This window comes from Vespa velutina, chromosome 15 (genome assembly GCF_912470025.1).
Source record: "Vespa velutina chromosome 15, iVesVel2.1, whole genome shotgun sequence".
In the NCBI taxonomy this organism is placed as follows: domain Eukaryota; kingdom Metazoa; phylum Arthropoda; class Insecta; order Hymenoptera; family Vespidae; genus Vespa; species Vespa velutina.
Window position 1 is genome coordinate 1,498,753 of NC_062202.1, and position 22,500 is coordinate 1,521,252.

General features: G+C 29.8%; 3 protein-coding genes across 9 annotated transcripts in view; 2 read left to right on the forward strand and 1 right to left on the reverse strand.

Annotated features, from left to right (window-relative positions):
• The window catches only part of LOC124954627 (odorant receptor 22c-like), a 49,576-nt gene extending 32,376 nt beyond the window's left edge, over positions 1 to 17,200 (forward strand). Inside the window, exons 1-9 of one of the 2 annotated variants that reach the window (XM_047507844.1) lie at positions 12,589 to 13,367; positions 13,620 to 13,736; positions 14,321 to 14,438; positions 15,008 to 15,269; positions 15,471 to 15,584; positions 15,750 to 15,840; positions 16,295 to 16,440; positions 16,724 to 16,856; positions 17,012 to 17,200. In XM_047507844.1, the coding sequence (XP_047363800.1) occupies positions 13,158 to 13,367; positions 13,620 to 13,736; positions 14,321 to 14,438; positions 15,008 to 15,269; positions 15,471 to 15,584; positions 15,750 to 15,840; positions 16,295 to 16,440; positions 16,724 to 16,856; positions 17,012 to 17,062 (1,242 nt within the window). In that variant the 5' untranslated portion in view covers positions 12,589 to 13,157 and the 3' untranslated portion in view covers positions 17,063 to 17,200. Of the gene's footprint in view, positions 1 to 12,588; positions 13,368 to 13,619; positions 13,737 to 14,320; positions 14,439 to 15,007; positions 15,270 to 15,470; positions 15,585 to 15,749; positions 15,841 to 16,294; positions 16,441 to 16,723; positions 16,857 to 17,011 lie in introns of those variants that run through there. The other variant, XM_047507845.1, reaches the window with a different exon arrangement.
• LOC124954626 (neurotrimin-like) overlaps positions 1 to 22,500 on the reverse strand; it is a 275,085-nt gene that overhangs the window by 13,553 nt on the left and 239,032 nt on the right. For all 5 annotated transcript variants that reach the window (XM_047507842.1, XM_047507840.1, XM_047507841.1 and 2 more), the window contains 2 exons: positions 1,992 to 2,048; positions 580 to 666 (listed from right to left, as the gene is read on the reverse strand). In XM_047507842.1, the coding sequence (XP_047363798.1) occupies positions 580 to 666; positions 1,992 to 2,048 (144 nt within the window). The remainder of the gene's footprint in view (positions 1 to 579; positions 667 to 1,991; positions 2,049 to 22,500) is intronic.
• LOC124954629 lies at positions 17,093 to 20,749 on the forward strand. 2 transcript variants are annotated; one of them, XM_047507846.1, is made up of 6 exons: positions 17,093 to 17,230; positions 19,317 to 19,409; positions 19,542 to 19,632; positions 19,748 to 19,896; positions 20,258 to 20,390; positions 20,528 to 20,680. In XM_047507846.1, exons 1-6 carry the CDS (start codon positions 17,223 to 17,225, stop codon positions 20,576 to 20,578), a joined length of 525 nt encoding a protein of 174 aa, XP_047363802.1. In that variant the 5' UTR covers positions 17,093 to 17,222; the 3' UTR covers positions 20,579 to 20,680. The 2 variants fall into 2 exon arrangements, 1 of the variants encoding a protein (XP_047363802.1); XR_007102595.1 differs by lacking the exon at positions 17,093 to 17,230 and adding exons at positions 17,486 to 17,713; positions 18,696 to 18,813 and having other exon boundaries at positions 19,317 to 19,632; positions 20,528 to 20,749.

Consider the following 22,500-nt stretch of genomic DNA (forward strand, 5'->3'; position numbering starts at 1 on the left):
GGTACACACACACACACACACATATATATATATATTTTTTTTATTACAAATTAATATATTAATGAAAAAAAAAAAAAAAAAAGAAAACGAAGAGAAAAAGAAATTGTTGAAATTTGAAGGCACTCTCGTAATTTACATTAAATTTCGTAAACGTCGTTTATTTTGACTATCCGAAAAGTAAAACTTCTTTGAAACTTTCTTTTGGGTGTCTCAATCGCGTTTTTCTTACGAATCTCTCAACTCTCGGCCGTTTTCTACGGCCGCCTTTTCCTTTTCTCGAATTTCCCACGAGAAACGTCCGAGTGATCGATGCATTCGTTCGAAAAAAGATCAAGATTGAAGAGAATGCGTTTCGCGAGTAAACTCGAGTAGGTTTTATCCATGGAAAAAAACAAGAAAGAAAACGTCATAGCTCTTCTGCTTATATGTACTACATAATACTAGAGAAAATTTCTCACCTTTCACAATCTTTATCTTATCTTATCTATTTCATATCTGACTTTAACGACGATACTAACGATATAATATGACCTAATTGTTATTATTATGGATAAAGTGTATCTTAAATTGTCTACTCACTCATTTTCATACTCTTTTCATTGTGAATCGTCAATGAGTTTGGATTCGCATAAACGGAATTGTTCAGCTCCGTTATCGGTTCCCAATCTGAAAAGAATAAAAAAGAGAAAATAATAAAAGTAGAAAAAGTAGAAAGAGAAAGAATCGCATGCAGACATACGCGAAACGTATTATTATCGATAAAATAGATATAATCGTCGATTGTAGAAAAAGAAAAAAAAAAAAAAAGAAAAGAAAAGAAAAGAAAGAAGAGAACTGCATCATTCACAAAGTTAAATTGCTTCAGTATTTATAAAATAATTTCAATTAATTACGATTACTCTCTATGATAAATAATAAACGTTTGTCGTTATTCGTACGATAATATTTATATTTCCTATATTACTTGAATATAATACATAAATTATTTTATTAATTAAAACAAATAAAAATGACTTGACAATAATGATTCTTAATAGTAATAAATACATCGTTCATTTTCACGATTGAAACCGAAGAAAAGGACATTTGTAAAATGTACAAATTACGAATTATGCTTATGAAAAAGAGTCTGGCAATCAGAGAAATGTTAAATAACAAAAAGAATTTTGTATTCGTTGAAAGATCTACTTCGTTAGTGTTCTTTGTAATGTATTAACCGACCTAGTACATACGTACTAGACGTTATATTCATCGTACGAGTTTCAAAAGTAGAGACGCGCAAAATCAACGCCACGCGATGTGTCACGTAACGTTGTTAACGCGAAAGGAGATGATTGCATCGCGCATAATGAAGAAGCACCGGAGTTTGTCCGTCTCTAATGAAATCGTATAAAGCGGAACGTGCCGATGTACTTAACAACCGGAAACACCGTTGTTCCCACTATTCAAATTGGATAATGCAATTTACGTTAATTGTGACTTCAAATGGTACCGGTGAGATGTGAGAGAATGAGAGAGAAAGAGAGAGAAAAAGATAAAGAGAGAAACAAAGCTTGCAAGGAAACACAAAGAAGAAATCTATGAGGACACACTCTATCTATCTCTCTCTTTCTCTGATAAAGAATATGTAGGTTCGTTAAGTTCTTTGTATAATTTGTATCGTTAATATGTAATAATAATTAATCAAAGATATGTTTCTTCGAGTATTATAAATTTTCTCCAAGTAAAATTATTTTCAATTGCTCACAATAATTATCATTATTTATTTATTTATCTTTTTTTCTTTATTATTCTTTCCTTTCGTTTTCATCGATTATTAAATAATTATTTGTCAGATTAAATCAATAAATATATACGTTAATTAACTTTTTCAAATCGTGTTATTAATTTCGATAGACCATTTTTGCATATTTTTATCGCCATCATTCCATCATCATCGTCATTCTTACAAATTATAAATCGACAAAAATGCATAGAGATAAACGACTCACCTTTTCTAGGAATCTCAGTGGTCGACGGGCTTGGACTGGTGCTCGGTGGTGGTGATTCTATAAAACAAGAAAAAGGAAAACAATAAGAAAAAAAAATATATAGAAAATTTTATAATTTCATATAAAATAATTACGTGCTCTCGAAAGGTATCATAGAATATCTTGGAAGATAGATTTTTTTTTCTTTTTCTTTTTCTTTTTTCTTTTTTCTTTTTTCTTTTTTCTTTTTTTTTTTGTTTAACAAATTGACTTAAGAATGAGAAAAATATTTTTGTTTGCTCATTGAAAATCATCATATAGACAGATAATTCCTATCTAATTCTTTAATGGAGAAAGGAAAAGGTTTAGTTGAGTTTAGGGTAGTAGAGTTGGTCGAGAGTGAGAGAGGTATAGTGAAAGGAGCAAGAACAGTTATGGATCGCGCCACCTGTTACTAACTTCGTCCTGAAACGTATTAGCCATCGTGGCGTCGACCGAGGCCGGCCAAACTAGAGATCATATTTTACCTCCTGAGCATTCTCATGCCTCCGTTTCAACCCTCTCACCCTCCCTGTCTTTCTCTCTCTCTCTCTTTCTCTCACTCACTCTCTCTCTCTCTCTCTCACTCTCTCTGTCTCTCTCTTTTCGACTCTCTCACGTTGGCCACCTCTTACAATCTCGTAGCGTCCCTTACCATCGTCTCGGCGAATATACTTGAATAATTATTCCTAATTTCGTCATTCGTCCTGCACGTGTCGTATTCCTCGTCTGAATTTACTACTTGCTCCAGTAGTAGTAGTAGTAGTAGTAGTAGTAACCAGAATCTAGTCGGACATCGGTTAATATACAAGGGAGAAACGTGTCAGTAATTTTTCGAAGACATGGCTACTGGACTTGTATTTTTTGTTTCGTACGTTTTGTTCGTTTTCTGTCGTTTTTATCTTTTTCTTTTTTTTCTTTTTTTTCTTTTTTTCTTTTTCTTCAAGAAATTGCCTCTCTTCTTTCTTTTCTCTTTTCTCTTCTTTCTCTTTTCTTTCTCCTTTCTTTTCTCTTTTTTTTTTTTTTCTTTTTTCTTTTTCTTTTCCTTCGTCGAGCATTTTATAATAAATCGATGATAATAAGACGATGAACGATCATTTTCGTTGAACGATTTATGCATACATTTTGTGATAATTCAATTATAATAAACGAAGTTTTATGTTCCATATATTTTCTTACTTTTTTTTGGAATTGACATTAATTCATCTTAAAAATTGAATTAAAGTTTTTAACATTTAGATTTACGGGGACAAAAAGTTATGTTCAATAAAAAATATAAGTGATATTATTCGAACTCTAGTTATAGGATTTTGATAACAATTATATTGACAAATGTAAATTTGATTTTTTATCTTTTAGAAAGTTTATAGACGAGTTCGCGTAGAAAGAAAATTGCGTAGGCGTATTTTGCGAAAGTAAACATGAAATACTTTTGAAATATATATATATATAGTTACAAAAGCTAGAGAGAGAAAGAGAGAGAGAGAGAGAAAGGGGGGGGGGGAGAGTGTAAAAGAGGCAGTAAAATCGGCGACGGTGGTGCCCAAGTCGATGGTAATCTTTAACTTCACATTTTAAGAGTGCCTTGAGTACAAGATGGTTAATTAGAAGTAGCTCGTTATAAGTACTTCCCGTCTTATCTTCTCTCAGACTTTTTGCTTCGTTATACTTCTTTGCAAGAGCATTATACTAACGTTTTATTAGTCGATGTAACACTGTCAGAGAACTTTCGACTTCTTTTTTTTTCTTTTCTCTCTCTCTCTCTCTCTGTCCCTCTTCCTCCCTCCCTCTCTCTCTCTCTCTTTCGTCGTTAAAAAAACCTTTCTTTTTTATTTTTTTTTATTTTTCCATTTTTTTTTTTTTTTTTATCGCATCCAAGCTCGCAGTAATTATTAAATAGAACGTGACAGGAATATTAAAGGATGTAGAGTTAGGTAAGGTTTCTAACGATGGTCTGGAGTAAAAAATACATTAAGGGTATCCTATCGATGAGCTTTCCTTCTTTCCTCAAAAAGAAATTAAAAATAAAAAAAAAAAAAAAAAAAAAAAGGTGAATGAGGGAAAGAGGAAAAGAGAGAAAGAGCAAGAGAGACAGAGAGAGAGAGAGAGAGAGAGAGAGAGAGAGAGAGAGAGAGAGACAGAGAAGGAGAGAGAGAGAGGAGAATATCTCGAATGTAAAAATTTTCGAAACACTCTTTCCCATTATCTAAAGTTTGCTCCCCGTAGGATATAATCTCGGCGAACTTAGCAAGGAATTTTGTGACTTTCACAGGTTAGATAAGGCATACGTAATAGGGGAAGACTATACGATAAGTACATAGAAAGTTCTTGGAAAGATTTTCGCTCGGGGCACGTGACGGAAAGATCGAACGGATCCGGAAATAATTTCGTACTGTCTGCGTGATGTTCGAAAATAGAGTGGCATACATTTTATATGTCTCTCTTTTGTATACGAGTATATATATATATATATATATATATATATGTATGTATGTATATGGATAATCGAAAATAACTCATAACGATCGATTTTTTATCGGCAAGAAAAAGTTGTACACTTTTCAATCTGTCTCGTATTATCCTAATCTTTAAGATAAAAAAAGAAAAAAAGAAAAAAAAATAGAAGAAGAAAAAAAAAGGAAGGACGGGATGTAATAGGGGATGAAATTATGATCGTCCGTTGGATATTTTTATACGGGACTTTTTTTTTCCTCGCGCACAATTTGATTATCTTAGAATCTATCGTTTCTAATGAAAAAAAAAGTGATACTTTTATAAATAAAAATCCCGAATGAAAAAAGATCATTAATTCGTCGCTCGTGTAATGAATTCTCTACTTTTGTATAATATTATATATTATTTGGATAAAATAGAGACAGTTGAATGTATATTCGATATACTTTTTCTATACACTTTTTGATCAATCGAATGAGATTTAAAGTATTAAAAATAAAAGAGTGGATGGAAGAAAGGAAGGAAGGAAAGGGAAGGAAAGGGAAGGGAAGGAAAGGGAAGTGAGGGGAAGGGAGGGGGGAAAAGCCGAGAAGAGGACAATATTATATCCACAAATAATCTCAAAGGTGATAGCTGATAGGTGTCGTCTCGGTGTCGTTGAGCGATCGTTGGAAAGAAATTAACCGATTTCTCAGGTAGTAGGGCCATTTCGGGTCATAGATATAAATAGGTAAAAGTCGAGGAATTCATTTATCATCTCTTCGAGTTTTCCGAGAAATGTTGAAGGAGAAAGAAAGAGATAGACATAGCATGTGTCTGTGTATATATATATATACACATATATATATATATATGTGTGTGTGTGTGTGTGTGTGTGTGTGTGAGTATAAGATGTTTTAAGGAGAGAGAGAGAGAGACAGAGAGACAGAGAGAGAGAGAGAGAGAGAGAGAAGTGAAGGAACTTGCCATTTGGTGCGTGGCTGAGTGGCAGACAGAAAAAGGATGGAGTATAAAAAGATACAAAAAAGAGATAGTTTAGGGAAAAAGATAGAGAGATAGAGAGAAAAAGAGAGAGAGAGAGAGAGAGAGAGAGAGAGAGAGAGAGTCACAGGCGGTGACTTTTCACTTTTGATTTATCGCGCTAACTTTTATTTCTCTCGGGGGATATTAAAACCCGTTGTCCCGACCATTTAACTTCGCTCGGCTGATTGATGATTGGCCACTCCCGCCACTGGCGACTGCTCTCCATGCATTGACCTTTCATTGCGCGAACTTACGATTAATAAAACGCTTATGGCTTTAACGACGCGCATGAACCTATTATTCATACGATTTTACTTCCTATTGGTGAATTTCTTTTCGTATGCTCCTCGATTTGTTCTATCCTATATATACATATATATATATATATATATATATATAGGAAATGTATATATATATATGTATACATTTTATATATATAAAGTGTTACACGTCATTTTATATAAGAAATTAAACTTAGAGAATATTTTGTTAATGAACAGGACGCTAAGAATGATTCGAATCAGAATGAAATTATAATTTTTTATTTTAATAAATATTGATATTTTCTTATTTTGTATGTGTATGTGTCTGTGCACGCGCGCGCGCGCGTGTGTATTTACGTGAAGAAGATGTTCAGATAAATAAATAATCGTTTCAAATTTCATTAGTAAATTTGTGTCAAATAGAACAATGGCTTAATATAATTTTTTTTCTTTTCCTATTTTCTTTCGTTTAATTCAAACGCAGATAACACGTTTGTATGTATTTTTCTTCTTTTTTTTTTTCTTCTTTTTTTTTTTCTTCTTTCTTTTTTTTTTTTTTAAAAGCATTAAATAAAGAAACATAACATTTCAATTCACTTAAAGTAAAAGTTTCCACTTCACATGCGAATATTTTGACAAGTTGCTTGGCTCTGACCAGAGGGACGAAGAAGAAGAAGGAGTAAAAGGAGGAGGAGGAGGAGGAGGAGGAGGAGGAGGAGGAGGAAGAGAGGTAAGTGAACTCGTTAAAATCTTAAGGCGCCTTAATTAGTCTAATAGCATCCATCCTTTTTCCCTTGGTCCGTCAACGGTTCCATCCAATTTCTTCCTCTTGTTACCTTGTGTCCCATTCGCGCGCGCGCGCGCGCGCGCGTGTTACCGCACGACGATCTTCTCTTGGTAGCTGTTCAAATATTACCCGGTGCACTAATTCCAATTAAAGCGTTTTGGATGCAGGGAAAGCCCAAGGAGAATATTCCGTAAATCGTTAAGAACGTACGACGATGATTTTTTACACGTTATGTTGTCGATCAATCAATAAAGCCCATTTTTGTCTTGAATATTATTTCGTTTGTTTGTTCTTTTAATTCTCTTTTGTTTTTTCTTTTTTTTTTTTTTTTTCTTTTCATAATTTATTTATAATCATTAACTTGGTTAATCAAAACTTCGAATGAAATTTACATAGACGAACGTTAAAAGATTATATTATTTATGATCTTTTGCAAAATTTTTTAACTTCATTTAAAAATTAGTTAGAGAGGATTTATCCTCATACTTTTGTTCTTATTTTAGGTATTGTTTTATTTTATTAATGGTATCCATTAACCGTATGAATTTAACAAACAAAAATATTCTCGCTTATCTTTCACGACTTTTTCGTAAAATTTTTCCCCGCGTAGAGATCAGTTATCCTAGTTGATTATTAACCATCTTTTTTCCAAGCTATTGTTTATTTGTTTCATTAATAAATCCCATTGGCCGCGTGACTTACCGCATGAATCTCCGCCAGATGTGAAAACAAAAGTTCACATTAATCTTCCTCACTGCTCTGTTTTTAAATAAAATATTGTTTCTGTTGCTCGACTAAATAAAGATAAGTCAGAGAAAAATTTGATTATTTATCTTTTTCGTTCATTATTTGTTTATTTAGATTTTATCTAATATATATTATCCAGGTCATGTAAATCCGTGAATATCGGAGACGAAAAGAAATGCTCATTTATCATTCACAACTCTTTGGATAATGTCCGTATCTTAGCGAATCGACGAGTAAAATTAAAAGCAACCCACTATTTATTTCTCACTAAGAGAAATTAGGGATTTTTTTTGTTTCTTTCTTCTTTCTTCTCTTTTCCCTATTTATTTGTTTGTTTTTTTCATTCTCTGTCCCTTCCTTTTTTTATTTTCTTTTTTGTTTTTTTTTTTTTTTCCTAATTAAAGTCGTAAGTTCTTCGAAATCCCGAGAGCTGTTCTCACTTAAGGAACTTAAGGAATAATTTGGCTTCGTTAAAAAAAAAAAAAAAAGAAAAGAAAAAAAAAAACAAAAAACCAAAAAAAAAAAAAAAAAACGGAGAAAGAAGAAAAAGAAAAGGATAAAGAGAAATAAAAAAGAATCTGAAAGAGGATTTCGATTAACCCAATTTCTCGAAACAATAGGTAGGTTCGTAGGCGCTTTTGCCTGCAGCTTCTCTTGGTACACGTCTGTAATTACTCGTGACGGAATCCCTAGCTGACATATCGACCGAAGATAGTCGGCCGTTTGATTCAATTAAGGATAGACGCGTGTACACACGCCGTTGTTCCTCCTCCTCCTCCTCCTCCTTCTCCTTCCTTTCACTTCTCATCCCTTCAACCCCTTTTACCACTGCTCGAATGTCTCACGTTGCAGATATCTCTCTCTCTCTCTCTCTCTCTCTCTCTCTCTCTCTCGCTCGCTCATTCTCTCTCTTTGATAATTACGTACGTATAGATCGACACATTAACGCAACTAGAAATGCATGGATCCATTAACGAGCAATCATAGTCTAGACATCCTTATCGTTCTTTTTAATTGTAATTTTTTTTCTTTTTTATTTCATTCGAGTACTTACGAAGAATCAAGTTCTTCTTCTTTTTCTTTTTCCTTCTTTCTTCTTTATTTGTTATTTTTGTTATTATTTTTTTTTTTTTTTTTTTTTGAAAGAAAAAGATTAAATAGATTATAGAAAATTTCGATATAAAAGTGATTATACGCTTGACCTATGATTTATTCCTTTTAAGCATATTATAATATTAATGGTTTTAATTTATTTAAATAAATCTATAATTTATCAATAATTGTAGAGAATCGTTTCTTATAAATAACCATACTCTTATAATTAATGTTAATATTTAAATGGAAATGATGAAGAAATTAGATTGTACAGTAATATCTTTTTCGAGAAAATTTAATGAAGACAACTTTTGATCTTGTGATTATCGTGGGTTAAAGGGTCAAAGTAAATAAACAATAATTTCGTGCAACTCGTTATTATCGGAGAACTTACGTTGAAGAGCAGACGATGATAAAATTTTTTTTCTCGTGTAGAATAAAAATTTGAAAAATGGAAAAGGACGCGAACGAACTGAATTATTGTCCCTTGATATACTTGATTTTCTTTTCTTTTTTTTTTTTTTCAATTCAGGCAATCTCTAAACGACGACGATGACGACGATGACGACGACGACGACGACAATGAAAAAATGTCAGAGCGTACTTTCGGATGGGTGCGATTAAATGCTGAACGATTCACGGTGAATAACGATTCAACGAAATTATTCATTCTGAGTAGATACTCGGACAAACAAGCAGTGGGCCATTCGTGGAGCCTTCAAATTCAGTATGCGATGTTTGACGAGCCTCGTGGTCGTTGTTCGTTCTATGAGCGATCGCTGCATGAATAAGCAAAACTCATTTGAGCTTTTCCATTCTGTGAGAAAGCATGTGCGCAATTAACTCTATCGTGTTCGATCGTTCTCATTTCGATATTCTCGAAAAAAGGAAAAAAAAAAAAAAAAAAAAAAAAAAAAAAAAAAAAAAAAAAAAAAAAAGAAAAAGAAAAAAAGATGAAGTAAAACAAGAAAAACTAATAAAGAAAATAAAGTAGAACAGGGGAAAAAAAAAAAGAAACAAACAAAGAAAGTACAAATTAGACGACCCTGTGTGTACGTTTAAGTATAATATTTATATATATAAATAAATATTTTTTTAATTGTAATTTACATAAAATATTTGGGACATTTAATAAGAGATAATTACAATCACAAAGAAGTCTGTCTATTTGTGCGTGTATGTGTGTGTGTGTGTGTGTGCGTGTGTGTGTGTGTACGTTTATCTTTCTTTGTTTTTTTTTTTCTTTTTTTTTGGGGGAAAAGTAATTCCAAATTATATAAGATATCGGAGACGTTTCATTGAAGAAAATTACAACACAAAGTCTCGAGGGGAAATACAGGTGACTCTCGAAATTAGTATGCAGTGTGCATCCAACTCCCTCTACCATCCCCCTTTCACCACTGTCAAGACTACTGTCTACCTTCCTGTACCTTTCGCCCATCCCGCCCTTTGGACCACCAGCGACCGTTAATTTTCCATCCCGTGACTCCAATCAATCTTACGGCACGTCAGTGGCTCTCTCCCTTATGGGGCTTTCTCGTCGTCTAAGCTCACTTCGCTCTTCCTTTCATTTCCGGTCTGATTTCGAGTAACCTTCCTGTCTTCTGGTTAAATATGTAACTTTGTGTATCGTCGAGGGTTGATATATATCAATTCCGGAACGTACTAGTGAAATTGATCCTTCATCCCTTATTTCTAAACATTAGATTGGTGCGCGCATGTCTGTGTGTCTGTGTGTGTGTCTCAATGTAAATATTTATTTATATATATATATATATATATATATATATATATATATATACTTATTATATACGTATATAACAGATAAGTCTTATTAATTTTTATATTTGATGGATAGATATTTGAGCACGTTATATAAAATTGCTTCAATTATAAATTTTTTATATGAAGATAAATTGAAATTATATATTTCAAAAAAAAAAAGAAAGAAAAAGAAAAAGAAAAAAAAGAAAGAAAAGAAACGATAACGATGATTTTTTATATTTAATGAAAGAATACAATTTTTCAAACAAATATTTTCATCTATAAATATGAATATATCGATAGCACAAAAAACGAAAATATTTCTTTTGATATATTATTTATCTCGTTAAAATTTATCGTAATATTGATAGAAATAATTTAATAGTAATATATCAAGGTATATGAGTGAGAATTTGTATTATTCTTTTTTTTTTTTTTTTAAATTATATTCGGTAATTATGTAAGCAGAGGTTAGATAATGTTAAGTTGAAATTTCGACGAAATAGAATATTATCGTGAAATAGAAATTAATGATCGGGCCGAGTTTGCGTCCGTGTAAACGGCTCAACGCATTCTCTACGCTTTTGTGTAATTCCACCTAATTTAATTGACTTCGTTACGAGCATGTGTCCTCTCTTTCTCTCTCTCTCTCTCTCTCTCGTAGATATAAAAGTCATAAATGGGAACAGGCGATAATAAACGTGTCGTCGAATCGTTTCGTTTCATAAGCCATTAACCTCGTGTAAGTGCACTCCGATTCATAATATTATTCGTGGTAAATCAATGAAATGGGATATTGAAAATCATTACGTTTTCGTTATTGTACTGAAAAAAGTGTTTCAAAAATGTTTTCGATGCATTTGTCATTAATATAAATAACTTTTCTTTGGGAAAAAGTCCGTGTAAATTGGACGTTATAATTTTTCAATTAATTTTAATTTTGATTTTTCTCATGCGATATATTATATTTAAATTAAATAATAATCACATTGATATGCATTTATAACGCGTAATATGATGTAATTAATAACTTTCTTGACGCGATAAAATCGCAAACGAAGTTTGATACGAAACGAAAATACGGAAAACGTTGTGCATCGTGATTTTTATTACTTTGAGATCGCAATAAAATTATAGAATTTTTTAAAAAGAACGTATAATATGTTCCTTACTGCGTGAGAGAAAAATTATTCTGCAATTTTCATCACTTTTAACGATAAATTCTAACAATAAATTTAAACTAGATTTAAAATGATATTATATGAATAAATGAAATGAAAGGAAAGCTTTGTAATTTTTTTTCTTTTCTTCTTTTTTTTTTTCATCATCACTTCGTAAAAATAAACACGATATATATATATATATATATATATATATATATATATATTTAGTAGTATACGTGAATTACTCGAAAACAAACAAATAAAAAGGTAAGAAAAACAATGCAATGATATTTTTTATTAATTAATAATAAAAAATCCGATATAAACTGCACAATAAGGTAAAATTCGAGAATGAAAGAAAATATCGTGCAATTTTAAGTGATCTAAATTTTACGAGAAAGAATTTTATGCTGTCTGATCTACGTTCAGAGTTTGCTTGCACTACTAATTATATGCGGTTAGCTATCTACCATTTTACTTTTCGTTTGCTTTTCCTTTGATCTTCCTCGTTAGTACTCGTACATGTTTAACAATGAACAAAAGAATCAAAGAACGGTATTATGTTTAGACGAAAAAAAGAAAAAGAAAAGGAAAAAAAAAAAAAAAAAAAAAAAAAAAAAGAAAAAACAAACAAAAGAAAATACGTATGCATATGCATAAACGTGGTTTTATGTTGAAGTATAATTATCATTACGAATTAAAACGTCGAACTTTTGTTTAACATATCTTATATAGACTTTTCGTTCTATCGAATTTTGTTTTTCCCTCCTATCCTTGAACATATTGAAAATATTTGATATAATTGTTTATATTGATATCAAACTTAATTAATCGATCTTGGAATAAAATATGTTGATAGAAAAAACGACAGCACGATATTTTCAATCACTGTCACTATCACATTATGCTTCGATAGCATGGCATAGGAACGAAGCAACAGGTATTATCACAAATACGAATACTCGTATTTCCAATAATTATCCAATTCGCGAAACATCGTCCTAGATTAATATATTGTACTTAATTAATGATACGCACGAATAAATGTTTTATATATATAAAAGATTATTAAAAAAAAAAAAAAAAAGAAAAAAAAAAAGAAAAGAAAAATTACGCACCAATGCAAGTGAGAATAATACTTCGAAAATAATTATCTCGATTCATTGACGATATTCATGAAACTTTTTTTCGATCGAATAAAAATAGAATTAACTTCTTTTTTGTTATTCGACAATCGAGTGCCATTAAAAAATATTTATAGTTTTGTTTATAAATTTTTTTTTTTTCTTTTTTCTTCCCTTGAAATAAATTATTTCCATCGATTGTTATATTAATGAAAATAAAATAGAAAAATTTTATAAATTTTAGACGTTTTAACGTACTTACGAATTATAGTCTTGTCTTTAGATGTTGGCTGTGGTTAACTCATTCGTACAATGATAACGATAATGTGTGTAATAGTTTAATGCGCATGTGCTACGAGAAAGTAGAGGAGGGTGAATTAATAGCCGTGACAATTTTACAAAGTCGCAAGGCAAGACGAAGATAGTCAGGAACAATAATTACGAGTAACACCTGCTGATGTTCCCGATCGATAAAACATTATTACACGATGTTGGTGGTGTCTTATCGAGAAGTCTCTAACGCTTTATCAAGTATAATTCGATAATTACAATTTTTTAACGTAGTTCGTCGATAATACTACGTATTATTTCTAATGTCTCGTGATTATTTAAAGTAAAGAAAACAAAAGGGAGGAGAAAAAACAAAAAGAATAGTAAGGAGAGAAAAAAAAAAAAGAAAAAAAGAAAGAAAGAAAGAAATAATAGATCGAGGTAGAACTCGAGGTAATATGTTTCTTTTTTTTCTTTTTTCCCTCGAGTTAACCAATCAGACACATTTCGATCGTCCTATCGAGATGGACATCTTCGAGAATAGCCATTACAAATTAAATCGTATCTTTTTATCAATGGTAGGATTGTGGCCGTTTTTGGATAAAAAGAGAAAGTTTTTTTTAAGGATAATAGCCAAGATATGCCTTGCCTGTCTTTTGATCCCACAAGTGCGTAGATTTGTTTGTTTTTTTTTCTTCTTTTATATATATATATATATATATATATATATATATATATATATATATATATATGTATATGTATATAATTTTATCGATTTATAAGACGATTTTCTTTATTTTTTTTTTTTTTTTATTAATTTTCTTTATTTTTTTTCTTTATTTTCTTTATTTTTTTTTTTTTATTAATTTTCTTTATTTATTTTCTTTATTTATTTAATAATGAAACGATTGATTTTTCAGATATCAATGATCGCATCGAACGTCAATATGGAAACCATAATAGATGTGTGCATATTTTTTTTGCCGAGTGTTGCCATAGCAGAGGGTTATTATACTATGTACATCAACAATGAGAAAGTACGTAAATATATATATATATATATTTATATAAATGTTAACCCTTTATGGGCCCGTGTAACTTTCAGGTCACATTTTAATTTATCGAGATTTTATCAAATAATTATAACTTTTTTCATGAGATAGTGCATAAATCTTAATTTAATTTTTTTTTTTTCTTGGATTTAAAACAAAAATTCGGTCCATAGAGGGTTAAAGAATTTTTTTTTTTTTTTCTTAGAAAAAAATTCATGCTAAATTAAATAAAACGTAATCTTTAAATGAATGAAAGCTAAGTAAACGCGAATAATTATGATAGATTGTATTGACAGGATTAGTTAAATATTGAAAATAAAATTTAATCGATTGATATACTTTGAGTATCATTCGTAAATTCTATAAGTTGGATGAAAATAATAATTTCGAAAGAAAAGAAAGAAAAGAAAAAGAAAAAGAAAAATCTAGATAATTTATTGCAATAATAAAACTCAAGTATATTAAATCGAAGAAATTTATTGGTAGCTGCGTGTAAAAAAAGATTTATATATCGAAAAAAAAAAAAAAAAAAAAAAAAAAAAAAAAAAAAAGAATATTGACTTTCCCAGGTAAAAATGATTTTGGAACACATCAAGTATGACTGGAGTATATTTGCTGTTGGAAGAGAAAGAGGAATTATGCAGGAGCACGCAGAGGAAAGCAAAATGTTCACTGTAATTTTAGCCGGTAGGGATCAAACACTTTTGTTCATTCAAAAGCTTGAAACTTTCATTCTCGAGCGAAGGTTGTAACATCAAACACATATCTATTCATCATTGTGCTGAATTTAAAATCTTTTTCCAAGTAACTATTTTTACTCGGAGCCCAAATTCATATATATTATTAATCGAAATTATTTAAACGATCGATTTAAACGAAATTAATTCAAAATATTGATACGTTTATTATGAAAGTATTTTAAGTCATTTGAGATATTAAAAAATATATTTTCTCTTTATCTCTCTCTCTCTCTCTCTCTCTCTCTCTCTTTAAAAATTTTGAAAATTTGTTAATTATACGTATAAAAAAATTATCTTCCAACAATAATTATATTTACTCATTAATTGTATCAATTGAATTTATATTCAAAGCACGATTTAAAGCATTTCCACAATCATCGACTCAAATTGGTAATATAATTATTAATAGAAAAAAAAAAAAAAATAAAAAAAATAAAAAAAAACAGTCAAAGAGATCTGAAAATAATTCGACAATATAATATTATATATCTCTTCTTCTTTTCTTTTTTTTTCCAGCTGTTCACTATCTCTCGATGTATTTTCTGATATTTCTTTCAATGGCTCCTGCACTTTTGGATTTCGTTGTACCATTAAACGAAACCAGACCACGCGAATTACCCATCCCTGCAGTTTTCTTCTTCGATCATGAAAAATATTTTTTTTACATGATTTTAATAGCCTTCTTCGTATCAACGGTGGTCGGTACAATATCAATGGCATTTTATCCATTGATTTTGATTTGCATGAAGCACGTCTGTGGATTATTTCAAATTGCAGGGTAAAAGTTTTAACTACGAAAAAAAAGAAAAAAAAAAAAAAAAAAGAAAAAAAAACATTAATAATAGTAATAATAAAAAAAGAAATTTTAACTTTTTTCGCTTCTTCTCAAATCAATTTTCTTTTTCTTATATATATATATATATATGTATATATGTATATATATATATATATATATATATGTATATTGTTTTTTTTTTAGATATTTATTCGAGAATATTATAAACAAGGAGGATGATGAATATCACGTTTACGATACCGAACAATTTTATGCTAAAGTGATTCGTGGTGTGAAATGTCACAAAAGAGCGATAAAGTCAGTATAACAAACAATGGAAAATCTATTTTTCTTATTGTCGAATAATTTCTATATATATATATATATATATATATCATTGTTTAATAATCATTACAAGTAGAATACGTTTATATTTTCAACGAATGAAATTAATTTATTATTTGTCGTATATTAATGTTTAAGTTTCGTCAATCTCGTGAATTCATATTACGAATGGGCTTTATTCATTCAAGTTTTATTAACCTTCATTATACTCGCCATCGAAATTTTTGCTGTAAGTAATGCGAATTATTTTGTGTATGTGTGTGTGTGTGTTTTTTTCTTTTTCTTTTTTTGCTTTTTACTTTTCCTTGTTTACACATGAAATCTCTTTTTCTCTCTCTCTCTCTTTCTCTCTCTCTCTCTCTCTCTCTCTCTCCTCTTACTCTCTATTTAAGTGTACTTAAATGAAATCGATAAGAAACCATTAGCGATGAAAAGAGAGAGAAAAGAAGGAAAAAAGAAAAAGGTATACAGGATTCGTCCAACATAAAAATCATACCAATCTTCTATCTTTTTTTTTTCTTCTCTCTCTCTCTCTCTCTCTCTCTCTCTCTCTCTCTCTTTCTCTTTCTCTTTCTCTTTCTCTTTGCGATTTGTATAGCCGTCAAATGCAGTCAGAGACATTTACGTTGAAAAAGATTTCAATTGGTTCGGCACTCGATAATTCCCATTAACCTGTCATTTAGATTCTAACTTTGGACATGGCCGAGCAAAATTTCGACGAAATTGTTACCTACGTATTTTACGTTATTGCGGTTATGATTTTCGTGTTCTTCACCGGTCATATCGGTCAATTGGTGATCGATTGCAGTGCTGACGTTTTCAACAAAGCGTGAGTATATTTCTAGTAAAATGCAAAATTAAAAAAAAAAAAAAAAAAAAAAAAAAAAAAAAAAAAAAATAGAAAAAAAAAAAGAAGAAAAGAAAATATACACACGCGAGCACACAAACACAAATACAAACACAAACATAAACACACGCACATACACACACACACACACACACATACACACACGGATATACAAAAGATGAAAATAAATTTTGACAGGTTTAATTTCAAAGAGAAAAAAGGAAACAAAAGAAAAAAAAAAAAGAAAAGAAATCATTTATTACAGATATGCAACGCCATGGTACACGTTGCCAATTAAAACACGAAAATTATTTTACCTTGTAATGATGAGAAGTATAAAACCGTGTTACATTTCTGTTGGAAACGTTCAGTTTCTCTCGTACGAACTTCTCATGTTGGTATGTTATATATGTCGTTTTAAAACTACTTACTATTATTAGTATATTTATTATTATTATTATTATTATTATTATTATTATTATTATTATTATTATTATTATTATGATTATTATTATCATCACTACTAATATTATTGTAATCCTTTTTTACGTAGGCTTTACAAAAATCGGCTTCTTACGCAATGGTCATAAAATCCATGAAATGAATGATATGAAAGTTATCTTGAATATTTAACAAAAATACGATGTTATGTCGATAGTTATGAATAGAAGAAGAGGAAATAAAATGGAAGGAAAAAAAAAGAAAAAAAAAAAAAATAATCAAACCAAAACCAAAAGCAAAATCAAAATCAAAAAGCAAAAACAATGCCGAGGTTTTGATAAAAAAATCCACATTTTTTTTTTTGTTCTCTCCTTTAAACTTCATCTCTCCTTAAACTTTTCATATACTGAATGTACTTACGACACGAACACTTCGAGACTTTTGACAAACATTTTTTTTCTCGAATAATAAAGATTTCATAGAGAGAGAGAGAGAGAGAGAGAGAGAGAGAGAGAGAGAGAGAGAGAGAGAGAGAGAGAGAGAGAGAGAGGGAATGGGGAGGGGGAAGAGGGGAGGGAAGGGGAGGAGTAAAAGAAAGAAAATTAAAAAATTAGAAAGAAATAAAAGAAAAATAAGAAAGGGGAAAAAAGAAGAGGGGAAAAGAGAAAAAAAATAGCGAATTAACGGGAGGAAGGTAATTCTAAAAGGGGGAGATAATTATAGGAAAAGGAACGGGGTGAAACCGCCCTATAGTCTCGACTATTAACGATCGATGACTCTATTATAAAACGATATTACCGGTTACGTCTATCAGGTGAACGCAAACGTTGAGATCATTAAATCTTTCCTATAGTACTATCGAGTTACTTCGAGCATTCTATATCTCCTTTTCGTCCCCGCCCCCCCCCGCTCGCCCGTTCGTCCGTCCGTCCGTCCGTCCCCTTCTTCCTTTACCTCCTTTGAAATTCTATTCATTATTAACGATAATTACGATAGCTTGTAAAGTTGAAAAGGGGATTTAGAAAACATTTCTCTTTGCAGTTGTTTTCGATAAATCGAGAGGGAAGCATCTTAAGCTTTTTTCGAAGTATTGCGAATTATTAATATTTTTTTTCTTTTTCTTAAAAGACTTTTTCTACTTCTTAAATTTCTTTTTTTCTTTTTTCTTCTTTTTCTTTTTTCTTTTATTATTTTTTTGTTTTTTTGTTTTTTTTTTCTTCTATTTTACTTTTCCTAATGTCGTACGATCAATTGAAAGTTTTCGATTTGAATAAGATCATGACGGAACATTTCAAAACGATAAAAATGTTATTGAATATCGTCGGTCTATGGCCATATCAATCGAGATTAAGAAGAATCCTCCTAATTATCATTTACAATGTCGATTTGTTTTTGATATTAATTTCCGAGGTAGGAATGACAAATGGAATTAATATATATCTGTGTAATTGCACGTATAAAATGAACGATTTTTAATAAGAAATTTGTATTATAATCTGATTCCGTAGATCACCGAAATTTATACGACGAATGATCGAAGTATTTCATCCTATACGAAATCTTTCATGTACATTTTACCGACCGTCTGCATTATCGATACTTACAATGCATTGAATTTAAAAATAGAAGAAGTATTAATATTAAGTCTTGTATTTATTCTTTTTTCTTGCATGATCCTTGAACTTATCTCTTTTCTCTTTCTTTCATTCTTTCTTTGTTCGTTCGTTTGTTTGTTTTTTTTCTTATTTCTGTTTTTCTTTTTTTTTTTTTTTTTTTTTTTTTCACATTTCCCATAGTTTAAATCGTGTTGGAAACTGTCAGAGGACTGTTGGAAAATATTGAAAACCAAAGATGAAGTGAATATCGCTCAGGCGTATAGTCTTCAGAGTAGGCAATACACTTTCTTTTTTTTCGGTAAGAATTAAAATAAAGGAGAAAAGATAAAAAGAATACAAATTGAAGAGAGAGAGAGAGAGAGAGAGAGAGAGAGAGAGAGAGAGAGAGAAGAAGAATACTTCTTTTTTAATTTTACAGCTTTTGCGTGTATTGTCTTCATCGCTTTGCAGGCTAGCGTCTTAATATTGTTATACCTAAAGTACGATATGGCCGACGTGATGATTATACCGTTGTATTTTCCCTTCGACATAAATAAATATTTGATAGAACTTTTTATATTTTTTATTGTAACATCCGTGATGTTCATATTTATATTGACGTGTACCTATAGTACGTCGATATATAGCGTACAACACGTATGCACTTTCTTGGAAATAGCTGGGTGAGAAAAATAGTAGAATTTTTTTCTTTATCTCTTTCTCTCTCTCTCTCTCTCTCTCTCTCTCTCTTTCTCTCTTCTTTTTTTTCTTATTTTCCTATTCTCTCCTTTTATCTACTTATAACGAATATGAAATTTTTAGATATACAATTACGATGGCATTCAAGGATAAGGACAAGAGAGATATGAACGAGAAATTGATTCGTGGCATAAAGATTCACAAGATGGTCCTACGGTTAGTATTTGATTGTATTTAGAAAAAGAGAAAAATAGAAAAAAAAAAAAAGAAAAGAAAAGAAAAGAAAAGAAAAGAAAAGACAATTTTCATTTGACATATAAACGAAATAAAATATCGTTGATTACAAAGATATTTAAATGGTATAAATCGCCATTGGGAGTTCACGTTTCTAATTCAGTGTGGATTGGCAGTATTGATCATAACCATCGATTTTTTACACGTAAGTGTTAAATAATAAATTAAAAAAAAAAAGCAAAAAAAAAAAGACAAAAGAGATATGAAATTAATAATTTGTCAAGTTCAAATAAGAAGTTCTGTTATTATCCTTTTTTTAGATACTTCATTTGCAAGAGTTCTCTAAGGAAACATTTTTAAACACTTGCGTAGAAATAACTTACATTATCACCTCTATGTTATATATTTTTATTATCTTTTACGTCGGTCAAAAAGTTAAGAACGGAAGTATGAAATTTTACATAACCATGTAAGTATATTTTTAATATTTTCTTATATACATATATATATATATGTGTGTGTGTGTGTGTGTGTGTGTGTGTGTGTGTGTGTTAAAAAATCAAACTTAGTTAGTATACAAATTAAATTAATTAGTATACAATTAATAATTTTTTTCTATGTATTGTTGTTAATCAATCATATCAAATATATTAATCATATCATAGATTAATATATTTATCAAATAATATTATTATTATATATATATATATATATATATATATATATATATATATATATATATATCATTGAACCTATAAGATGAGATATATTATTTTTCATTTTGATAATTAACATAATTGAATGAGCAAATATTTTTCATGATTTTATAGCTGTTCGTTACCATGGTACGATTTGCCAATAAAATTGCAAAAGTTATTTTTATTTTTAATATTAAAAAGTAAAGAGGAGTCTTATATATCCGTTGGTAAATCTTACAAGATGTCTTACGAGTTTTACGGTAAGGTAAGAAAATATATCTTGATAAACTATAGATTGATGAAACATGATTTATTTAATCAATCGTTAAATTCATTGGGAACTTTGATATAATTCACTTTACTTTGTAGAAACTTCAATGTTTCTTGATTTCAATGTTTCAGATAGTTCGAATGGCAATGTCATATACTATGATGATCCGATCTTTGCAATGACTTTTTTCTGTTTTTTTTTTTTTTCTTTTTTTTCTTTTTGCAAGATATTATGGAATACTCCTTTCACATTAATTAATTAGATAGGGAGAGAGAGAGAGAGAGAGAGAGAGAGAGAGAGAGAGACAGAGAGAGACAGAGTAAGGCAATAATAAATTTCTTGATTAATTTGAAATAGATAATGCATGATAAAATACTAATAAATGATTATTTAGAATTTTAGAAAATATTGTTGTTAAATATATATCTTTTAGAGTAATCGATTTAAATTAGTTGTGTTTTTAGTTGACAAACGATGTTTATGCAATAATAATCGTAAATAAACTTTATTGATATCGATGATGTTATTATTATTATCATCATCAATGTTTTAACAGGATATTAATTGCAAAGATTAATTCTCGTGTTAATTTTATATTATCTCGTTTTCTTTCTTTTTCTTTCTTTTTATATTTTATATTATTTTGTTTTCTCTCTTTTTCTTTCTTTTTATTATTTAGTTTTATTTTGTATCTCTTTTTCTTTATCTTCTTCATCTTCTTTTTTTTTTTTTTTTTTTTTTTTTTTTTTTTTTTTTTTTTTTTTTTTTCTTTTTCACAGGTAAAAACATAAGCAACTGATTATTATCACGGTACAACGATGATCTATCAAAGCAATTTAATATCAAAGTACATAAAGTTGAAAAGCACGAATAACGTGTAATACTATATAAGTAGATAACTATAATACTCTATATTTGTAATTAAAATCATTCGAGATTACAATCGTCATATATCTTCTTTAATTAATACAATTATTAATAATAATATTGACATTGTTATATTACAATGATATCAAATTGTAATCGATTGAAATTTCAAAATGATTTTTCTCATGACATATGAGAAATGTGGAGAGAAAAAAAAAAAAAAAAAAGAAAAAAAAAAGAAAAAAAGTAATTCCTTAAATACTATTAATCTTCATTTGTAATCAACTTTAATTCGTAATTTACAATAACACAATGAAAATTATATATTTATTTTCAAAGTTATTCGTTCGTATTTCGAACGAAACGTATTTCAAAGCTAAAATTGTCTAAAAACTTTCAAGTCACACGAATCGAGGGAATAACGTGGAAATTCAAAGCGAATATATCGTTCGTCCTGGGATTAATTAACAGTCGAACTTCCACGTAAATGGTTTTCAACAATCAGCCTCAGGGCTCATTTACGTTTGAACGAAGGATAAGAGGATACACAGGGAATATCTTTGATGTGTCTGTGTATGTGTGTGTGTGTGTGTGTGTGTGTGTGTGTGTGGGCACGTGGGCGGGTAGGATTTTGTTACGTGTGTATATCGGCGGCAATGAACGCGATCAAATGATCGAGAAAAGAAATCAAGCCTATATAATTTTTTTCTCTTTCTTTTTTCTTTTTTTTTTTTTTCTCTTTTTTTTTTCTCTCTCTTTTTTCTTTCCAATGTAATTAAAATTATTCTTTTTTCTTTTTTTTCTTTTTTTCTTTTTATTTTTTTCGTTTTTCTTCTTCCCTTTTAATTCCAATTGCATAACGGATACGCTCTGCGAGAGTTTACATGTGAAAAATTAAGATGGTCGGACGTTGGACGATGGGTGAGGAGTGGTGGAGGGGATGGTAGTAAAAAAAAAAAAAAAAAAAAAAAAAGAAAAAAAAAGAAAAAAAAACATAGGAAAGAAAAAAAGGAAAAAGCGGAAGGAGAAAAAGCAAAACGTTGTAAGTTGTGACAGGACGAAGAGAAGAGATATGAGAGAAGTCGTCGAGCATCAAGGAAGGGACGGGAAATGAATTGGTCATAACAGTGTCAGCTCAATTTCCGTTTCGTACGCTTTTGTAGCTGCTTTACCGACCATACTACGTGATATGTATGATCTCTCTCTCTCTCTCTCTCTCTCTCTCTCTCTCTCTCTA